Genomic DNA, 10,054 nt, shown 5'->3' with positions numbered 1-10,054 from the left:
TTAATTATCTCCATGCCCACTTTAGCTTCTGATTTAAGACATACTACGTAGGAGGCTATAGACATCATTCTGTGGGAAAACAACGCTCCATTAACTTAAGTATATTTGTTGCCATAATATTATTGTGTCAACATATTTAACCGTTCAACAACCAGGTGAATGGGCGTGGTTGGTTAGTCCCGTTCATGAAGTCGTGTATATAATTAATTGCCAGGCGGGTGTCCTGCATTTGTGTGCAATAAAGCCAAAATAGGTTTTCGCATTTTCATGGGAGGGAGGGTATCACAATCCTTGTGATACAGCAAACATCGATCTTGTGCAGAGAATTTCTGTTCAATTAATGGTTTTAAGATGTACATCAGCCACAGCCCAATAAATATGACTGCTGCGTAATGTAATAATTAATGCATTCGCATACTGGGTGTGGTACTATAATTCTTACATAGTGAATAATTATATTAACATTGTTTACTGGGCGTGAAAATTCTTTAAATAATTAACGATTATACCGAATCGATTTATGAGCATACACTATACAGTTTTCAATACAACACAAAGAGTCAGAAAACTATTGATAAAAATTTCAATGTAGCAATCAATACGTTATCAAGAGGAGTGCACGCTATGTTCAGTAAATCACAAAAAGAATACTAATCTAGGATAAGGTGCTTACATTATGATTATTAATTATATTATTATGATAATAATTATAATGGCAGGAAAATGGCATAAATGAAGTTGTTAACATTATTTATAGTCAAACACTTATACTACTGAAGACACCGGGTGGAGCACCTCACCACCTGCATGCATGAATACAGCAAACAATGTATTATAAATCTGTACACTCCATACAGTCACGCAATGGCAAATTTAGCACACATATTGTAGAGACATAGTATTAAGAGTTCATTAGGTCATTAGGATTCCTAATGAACTCTTGATAGTAATTGACTTCAAGTAGTATAATTTATACACGTATACCATATAGCGTGTTGTTTTCAAGGGTCCTCCACAAACACTGACGCATGCAACGTGCATTGACATAACGTATAGAGCGAAATGTATGTTTTGTAGATAATTCCATGAAAGTTAAGTACCTCGCACAATATGGTAGTATAGGTAGAATACAGAATACAAATACGAATGCAATGGCTCAATTCAATGGTGGAGCTCTTCTTGACACACTGCTAGTATTAGTTATTGGCACGAGTACAATAATTAGCCCTCGGACATTACATCACCAATAATTATTACACGAGACCACATGCGATATTGCAGTGCATCGTATCATCAAATAACCATACATCAACAAGTGTGTAAAAAAAGTCACACAGTCCCATGTATATATAGCATGCGAATCCTTGTGCTATTAATACAGGCAGCTTGCCCTCGGGGCCTGTGCCTGCATGTATACTTCATACATGTACAACACTCGTTCTCAGGCTACATGTATATCAATGCACATTATTTTAGCTGTGCGTTGTTCTTGTGTAAGCTGTATGATATACACTTGATTATTATTTTAGCTGTACGGTGTTCTTGGTTCTTGTGTAAGCTGTACGTTGTTTTTGTGTAAACTGGAATGCTTGCATTGTGGGGTAGTATAGACACGTGTTTACCACACAACGAAAACAGAACTCTTACAACTGCACGCAAGCTACAATTCGTATCACTTGGGAGAATTTACACTGAAGGTTAAAGGGATTCACCCCTTAAATACATTGGTGCTGGGTGTAAATGGGGCAAGTTATGAGCAATCATTGACAAGAATGCAATGCCACTCATTCTAACGAGTACCAAACACACACACCTTGTATTTTATCTGCTTTTATTCTCTCAGCCAAACCATGCTCCCCTATCTCTGTCAGCACTCGCACCATCTCCTCCCAAGAGTGACTGCAATGGACGTTTGTAAAATAATACTCCATTAGTTCGTATAGCCGGAGATATTCATTCTCATTATTAGTGAAGATTTCATCCACTCTGTCCTCGTCAATGTTCAGTGCTTTGGCGATATCCTCCCACTTTTTAACAACGGGGTGTAACAGATCCATGAGCGTCTCGTGGGTGGGCGGTGGTGGTGGGGGGCGTTGTCGTGGTGGAAGGGCTGGAGGGAGAATGAATTCCAATGGACATAATTATTGGCATATTGATGGAAACAAGCCCATGTATTTTGGCACTATACAGATTTATTATGTATAGCCAGTTATTCAGAAATCTGCTATCTGTATACATGTGTTTCTTAGAGTCACAAGTCAATATTACACTTGTACACACAATCATGATACACCTGCATTGCATGAACTCTTGGGAATTAGTGTAATGTGGAACCAATCATGACATTGTATTAACTACCACTTGACGAACGACAGTGCCAACATTTAATTTCCCACAGTTTAAAGTGACTTACATTGTACAATACATAATTAGAAAACAAGACAATAATTTATGGGGTGTCCACTCTAAAAACTACTTCGTGTAAGTACCATATACATGTAGCGGGTAATTTTCAAGGGGTAAAATGCTTCATTTGTGGGTAAAATATTCGTGGTCATGCAGACCTTCAACCACGAATATTTTTCCACACGAAAATTACCCGCTATAAGTATACTAACCACCCACCTAGTGTCTTCTCTGTGTGCAGCTCAGTATTAGTGACAGGGCGTCGTGGTGGAAGAGCTGGAGAGGGGAGACAATGAAAGTTGTTTCATTGACTACAACTACCGGTCATACTACAATTGAACAACAGTGAATCTATAAAGCACCAAATAAGGGAAAAATGTCCTCTAAGAAAACATGCACAAATACAATTATAACAGTAAACAGCCAATCAAGTACGGAATAAGAGAAACATTTCCTCTAATATTGCATAGAAAACCTAATTTATATACATGTATATGTGGAGGTAAATTCTCACCCCTGAAAGGATGACACTTGAATGCGGTAGGGAATATTGATATAATAACATTATAAACACCCAAAACAACAATTTCAAGTAATTGTTGCATGAGAGGCAATAAACTTGATTGGCTTTGAGATTCATTTTCCGTTTAGTCGGCAAGTGGGATTAAGGGAATGAGCATTGTGATAAAGACGCTCTAAAAAACAACAAACACTTTCAAAGAATAAGTAGGTAGGTAGAAATTAGGTCAGAGGGTATATTCAGAGTGGATAAGAGTGACCTACCTGGTGGGTCGTTCGGATCTAGTGGTTTCAGTTTGTCCTTGTCCACCACGACATAGACGACCTTGGTCGAGTCCATCACCTCGGTATCACTGCTGGCTGGCCTGGTCTCTACCGGAATGTACTGCCCTTGTGCTTTGGCAACTACAAGACAAGGCATAACACATGTACAAGTTATTGACATATCTGGCCTCTCATGATGAAAGTAGTCCAACTAGTTTTGAAAACTACCAGCAAAGTTTTGGAGTTTACACTACATGTACACACATGAAACTGTCAACCGTCTCCACTTAGGGAATTAGCTGACACGTATATGTCAAGTACTAGTAAGCACTATCCCCAAAATTTATTCTCCCATAATAATAATAGTGTGTATCTACAGTATACATGTATACTACTTGATACCTTTGCCAAAAATAATGTCTGCCTGAAACACTATTAATTGAACAGGTTATGACTCCACTGCATGTATATATATATACCGTCCCACAATTAAGGCATTCATTGTATACACATGCACTAGTACCTGGTGTTGGGATGACTGGTTTGAGTTTTTCCTTGTCTACCACAGAATAAATGACGGTACATAAGTCCTTCACCTTGGCATCACTGCTGGCTGGCTTGGGAACCACCAGCGTGTACTGGTGCTGCGTGGGAGTGGGTGGGGTGCTAATAATTACTGTAAAAATACTTCCTGTCTACTATAATTACGCAGTCCTGAGGACATTGGGACACAGACTGAGACAAGTAATATGTACTTTCCCACTAATATTATTACTATTACTATAAAAGATGTCATTGTATTCAAGCACGGAGGCTTCCGACATGTAGAGCTTCCTTCCCTGGAACTATACCATTAGCTAAGGCAGGCGAACCTACATTCACCGTTAGTGAGAACCCTCTACTCCTTCCCCCTCCCATGATACAAGGAGATGAAGGTTTAGAAAATGCTGTGGTGCTTACAGAGGAGACCACTGGCACTTCACAAAAATGGTAATAATCAGTACAATGTAAGTAGCATTGTACGTGCATGAAGCAACGGAGCTACAGTGTACGGTAGGCCGGGACAGAACTATATTTGGCATTAAGTAACAATGAGCGCTTTGTGTCCATTTGTCTGCCAATGAGCTTATTTGGACACACTATAATAATGTACAATAATGTACCACAGGTGCTTTTCCTTACACACTTAGGGATCACCAGATGCTGTGTGAAGACACACAACACACATAAACACACATGGCCAACAACTCAACAAGGGTATTATAATACACATGCAGCTGTATCCTGCTCAATGGGCTGTAACCATGCATGCACATATTGTCACGCACGATTTCATTTAGCAAATGTTTGCATGAAACACTGATTGTACTGAATTATTGTAGTGTGTATACACGTATACAAACGCGCTACAAAAAACCACAATCATGTAAAAGAGACAAAGGAGAAAGCGTCACAGAAAACATTTACTTGTACCCTCACCTGCGCAGCGATCATTGCCTCTTGTCCACCATGGTCAACATTGTTACCAGCTCCACTCTCTGCACATTGAACTGTGTCTACACGGTCAACATCTGGTTGAACTTCAGTACTACCAATGGCCTCTTCTGTAGTACCATCATATTCTGTGTCGCTGACTGATAGATCTATCTTCAATGACTCATCAACCTCCTCATCTACTGACTGATTTTCCACACCGTGGCTGATAGAGTTCTCCACTGACATAACAACAACACTCTTGTTATCCACGGCAGGATTGTAGGCAGGTGGTAGATCAGGTGCATCACTGTCTCCTCGTAGCATGGTAGGGGGAAGGGGTGGAGGGTTCTCACTGGTGGTGGGTGTAGGCTTGCCTGCCTTAGCCGATGGTACAGTTTCATATTCAGGACTTGGCAAATTCTCTTTACGCACGACATCATAACCTGGTGGAGGTGTATCGTCAGTGTCAGCCGTGTTGCGTTCCAGAGACATGTGCTCAGGGCGGGCGACATCGTAAAATGCTACTTTAGATGTTATTGAGGCACCCACATCCTGTAGACAATACACATTAAACATACTCATTCAAGCAAGGCCCTCAGGGACCTGATAGTGGAAACAACAACATGTGAAAGGGCTTTGGCTTGAAACACACATCATAATCTATCAAGAGTAGACACTCCTTGATTCTATACATGTACCTATAAATCACACGCGGTAAATTAATACAAATCAGTATCTACATGTTGGCAAATATAGTTGTCACTGAGGGGGATATTGAAACATGAACACAGGACGTTGCTAATACGAAACCATATAGCATTAGCTCATGAGTGAACATAAAAACGTTTCCTAAACAAGGAAGCTACACTATGAACTGGGAAAGTATTCTTACGTGTGGGGGCTATCAAAACACATTAGTGCATTATCAGCACAAACACGTGCAGAGAGTTTATCATTGCAACATAAAGTGTAATACTCACCACACTGCCGCCTTCAGAGTTACTGTAAATCAAGAGAATTATTATAAGTTACGAATGTAAACACACGATTCTTGTTAAACAGATATTGTTGTAAAACAGCCCTAATTACTTCAGTTTCAATCACGCTAATGTGACCATGCACCCACTCAGTAATGTCTCTAATTAGATTGCTTGTAGATCATAATTAGCATGAATGCTAGCAAATGGTTTGAACACTTTTAAATTAGATGATGCAGCACATGACAACCACATTAATTCTCACATACTGCTGGTAATGATTGTACCTGGAATGAAACACCTTGCCGCCTCGTTTGACTTTCTTCCCCAGAACAATAATAATGATCACCATCATTAGTATCATTATCAAAACCAAGGGAACAATAATGCCTGAATAGGGAGAGAGAGAGAGAGAGAGAGAGAGAGACCTAAGAGCTGAATTATCTACTGTATATCATGGTAAAGATATAGGCGGTATAAGGGATAAAGATAATATTAAAGCACTAACACATTTTAACCTACCAACGATAACTGATGTTGGCAGGGACTCCATATCAGGAGGAGGAGGTGGGCCTGTTTGTGGATCAGACGTTGGAGGTGTAGTGGGAGCAGCTGCAATAGGAATGAGGAGGAAGCGGAATAAGTGATCACCAAGTGTCTGATAATCTACAGAGGCACTTACTGGTGGGTAGATCCAGTTGCATAATGAGCGATACCTTCCCTTCAAAGATGGACAGTGAACTATTCCAAGAATACACCACCACATAGCCAAAGGTGTCATTTAAAGAGAGGATAGTTGAGACTTCAGAAGAGTTAATGAAACCGACAATCACTCTGTCCAAGATGGTGGATTGGAACAAGACTAGACAATTCAGGGCAGAGTCAGAACAGGTCACACTAACATCTCCATTCGTTAAATTGGATACACTAATTCCCTCACTGGGTGGTGGACTGGTAATGTCTACGGTGAAGTAAATGACAATTCTTATTATAGTCTCTATAATGCAGAGCAAAAACACATGGAGCACTTACCTTCACCAGTCGAGTTCACTGTCATATTGTCTTGACTGAGTGCTACCATAGAGACGGGCATGTTTGGTAAATGGTTGTTCTCCAGATCAAAAGCAATCACTCGGTATTCTCCACTAGGAACAGGAATGGTGAAATTTTCACTTGAATTCCGAGGGATGGTAACCAGTTTCATGTTAGCAAAGTCAAGCTCTCCAAGCACTTCATTAACGACACGTATCACACAGACGAGAGCTCCGGGAGAGACAGTACCTTCAACATACTCAATGCTCACACAAATACCACCACCACCAGGACATTCAGACACTAGGACGTCTTGAACGTCAAAAGTACCTGATAGAGATATTTATCACGGACACTATTTTTATCAGCTCAAAATAAACGTGATGGACTTACTGATTGAAATGTTCTCAAACACGAGATCTATTTCATTCTCATCAGTCAGTGTGACACTGTATTCTGTCAACTTGTCAGTGGGGAGGGAGAAACTGAGTGAGCCATCAAACAGAAGAGAGGTCGTGATTGAACGATCGATGGAGGGAGTCAATAGGTCAGAGTCCACACGATACCGAGTGAAGTTTCTACAACTTGGAACCTAAAATGTTAGAGAGAACTCAACAAACTAAAAATGCATTCTTACCAACGTAACAAACAGCTAACCCTAACCCTAACACTAACCCTAAAATTGAATCACTCACAGTTGCCCTAAATTTGACTAATTTATTCCTTTTAGTTTCAAGAATACGATGTTGTTCTCCACTACCTGCATAATAATATTATAGAAGTGTAATACTATTAATATCATAAACACACCTTCTGTTCTCGTAAATAACCCGGTACATAATTCACTGGTTGTTCCCCTCATCTCTCCATCAGTAGGAGTCACAGTGAATCTGGCACACACACTGTTATCAGAGTACATGAAGATGTACTCATTAGTGAATCCACACAGAGAATCAAGGGCCACTATTTCAGTGAAGTCCAGAGTTGTCGTGTTGATGTCCACACAGTACTCAGTGAGAGGTAGAGCATTCCACATCATGGTGATGGCATTCGGTACAACAATAAACGGAGTGAGGACCGTCTCTATTGTAATAAAAGAAGGACAAATTATGCCAAGACAATCAAGATATAATTACTGACTCACCACGAACAACTAGAGATGCTGTGGATGAAATCACAAATGTACGATCAGAGCCATTTCTGATTATAGCCTCACAATACACAATAGAGTTGTTGTGCTGTGGAGTGGTCAAGATTGTCAGTCTTGATGGTCCACCAAGAGATGAAGGTCGACGTACTCTAACAGTGGCTGTATCTGCTCCGAGTATGGTATTGTTTATTGCCCAATCATAAGTAACAGTCAATCCCTCAGCTTGATACTGACAACTGAACACTGCCTCCAGTCCCTCGGCTCTCTCCACTGACACTGGCTGTACTATGAACTGAGCTGTGAGAAATAAGAACAAACACACAAACAGTTGATCATTGCAATACTACATAAATAGTGACCAGTGTGCACATAATTATTACTGCACGCAACAAATACTTTATAACTTCAAGTACCTGCTACGGTAAACTGTTTGCTCATTAATTATTCATGTCTGAGCTAGATCTAGTGATCGTGAGCAGCTAGAATGAGCTGAAAGTCCAGCTGAAACGCAGTAGTTGCTCCAATAGACACTTTTACTAGATGTTCTACTGTAGCTTCACTATATGCAGGGCGGCTCGAAGAGATATTTTGCTGAAAGCTCATGTTTTCCTTGGCTGTGACCACCATTTTAGTCTACATATTAATTTTTGTGAGAGTTTCTTGGCTTGGAAAGAAAAAAACACTTCGAGCTGCCCTCCAAAATGGTAAAAAGCATCGTATAAGAGTAAGAACACAGAGCTAGAAGTGTTTTTGGAAGTTAAAAATGACTACTAGTTTGTGTTGTTTCTAGTAACTTGATGATCGCTCAGAGCTTCCACTGAAAGATGTTTTGAAGATTGATACACTGTACTTCTCATACAGAATGATATATTTATCATGTATGTACTTCAAACATATTCATGAGCAAACTGTTTACCGTAACAACCCCATGTTTAATAAGCCAGACAAAGTACATTCCTTTGGTCATTATTCATTAGCTCATTAAAATGGAAAGGACATGAGGGGGGGGGGGGAACAATGAATATTAAGTTATTGAAATTCTTAACCAAAAAAGAGCACGTACATAATTATGACTAAGAAACTATGATTAAGAAATTAAGGGGTGTGTCAATGCTTTACAGCAATAATGACCAGAGGAGGCCCGACACGAGTACCTCAATTAGGCTAAAATTGAGTTAATGTCACATGTATGCAACAAGACTTCACTGTTGAATGGATTGAAAGCTAGGCTAACTTTGTGTGCCATAACTTCTGTTTAGATTGAAAGCGTTATCATACATGATTTGTACATGTAGATATGGTAATTGTTCATGTGACCAAGCCTAATCGAGGTACTCGTGTCGTACCTCCTCTGAATAATGACAGACAAAGAGGCATACTTTTACACTTTTACCAAGCGGGAAATGATGGCCTTATGTAAATGTATTTGCAAACCTTCTCCAGAAACAATCAGATATGTGAGCACTATGATAATGACAGTCAACACTTGTAGGGCCTCCATTGTGATGCCAGGCACACAAACCTACAGAAGTAAAGTACCACAGGACAGGACTTACGCAGTGTACAAAATAGCTCATAATAATTATTATATCCTGGTTTTGAGATAAGCATCCACTTAAATTGAATCGATCCTTTGTCAGTGAAGTAAAATTATCAGTATACATCGCTTGATAATTATAATGCTGAATCGGTTTTTAAAGGCTTGACGTGCGCTCGGAATATGGCTACTGTAATTGATGTAATTACGTGGCAGAAAAAAATGATTCCACTTCTGAGGGGCGCATCTTTTAGAACACAAAAAAGTGCGTTCAGCCTAGCTGGCGCCTAAATTACGGTGGCGTTTATGTTGTACAGCTAGTATAGACATTTTAGAGAAAATAGGTGTGGTCTAGTCCGTTTTACTTGCTAGCTATAGTAGCTAGCAAGCTGCAACGTTGAGAGCTGACTTGTGAACAACATTCATGGACTGTAGCTATGGTCAGACAACTGTTCAAAGTGTGAAGGAAGTCAAAGATGCCTATAATTATCTTGATTTCTCAAACAAGCCTTTTTATAAGCGCCAGAAAAAAAATTTCAGCAACGGTAAGCGCTTCTTTTAGGGCCTCAAAAATTATGCTGATGCTGAATTAATTGGAGCTTATAATAATTATCATGGCGCTGCATGTAATGACATCGTTTACGGTATTAACAAAAACTGATTTCGTTGATACAAACTTGCAGGAAATTCAAT

At 39.7% G+C, this 10,054-nt stretch overlaps 1 protein-coding gene across 1 annotated transcript in view; it reads right to left on the bottom strand.

The window, feature by feature from the left end:
• Positions 1–480: 480 nt before the first annotated feature.
• The window catches only part of LOC135338891 (uncharacterized), a 38,577-nt gene continuing 29,003 nt past the window's right edge, over positions 481–10,054 (bottom strand). Inside the window, exons 3-17 of the mRNA XM_064534989.1 lie at positions 7,819–8,121; positions 7,485–7,757; positions 7,370–7,434; positions 7,068–7,266; positions 6,675–7,004; positions 6,325–6,603; positions 6,165–6,254; positions 5,912–6,032; positions 5,646–5,667; positions 4,669–5,217; positions 3,713–3,833; positions 3,190–3,330; positions 2,626–2,682; positions 1,814–2,110; positions 481–803 (exon numbers count right to left, since the gene is read on the bottom strand). Of these exons, the coding sequence (XP_064391059.1) occupies positions 766–803; positions 1,814–2,110; positions 2,626–2,682; positions 3,190–3,330; positions 3,713–3,833; positions 4,669–5,217; positions 5,646–5,667; positions 5,912–6,032; positions 6,165–6,254; positions 6,325–6,603; positions 6,675–7,004; positions 7,068–7,266; positions 7,370–7,434; positions 7,485–7,757; positions 7,819–8,121 (2,885 nt within the window). The 3' untranslated portion in view covers positions 481–765. The remainder of the gene's footprint in view (positions 804–1,813; positions 2,111–2,625; positions 2,683–3,189; positions 3,331–3,712; positions 3,834–4,668; positions 5,218–5,645; positions 5,668–5,911; positions 6,033–6,164; positions 6,255–6,324; positions 6,604–6,674; positions 7,005–7,067; positions 7,267–7,369; positions 7,435–7,484; positions 7,758–7,818; positions 8,122–10,054) is intronic.

The sequence above is a fragment of the Halichondria panicea genome, chromosome 1 (assembly GCF_963675165.1).
Source record: "Halichondria panicea chromosome 1, odHalPani1.1, whole genome shotgun sequence".
NCBI lineage: Eukaryota > Metazoa > Porifera > Demospongiae > Suberitida > Halichondriidae > Halichondria > Halichondria panicea.
Note: the sequence above shows the minus strand (reverse complement) of the source record. Positions and strands in the feature narration are given on the sequence as shown.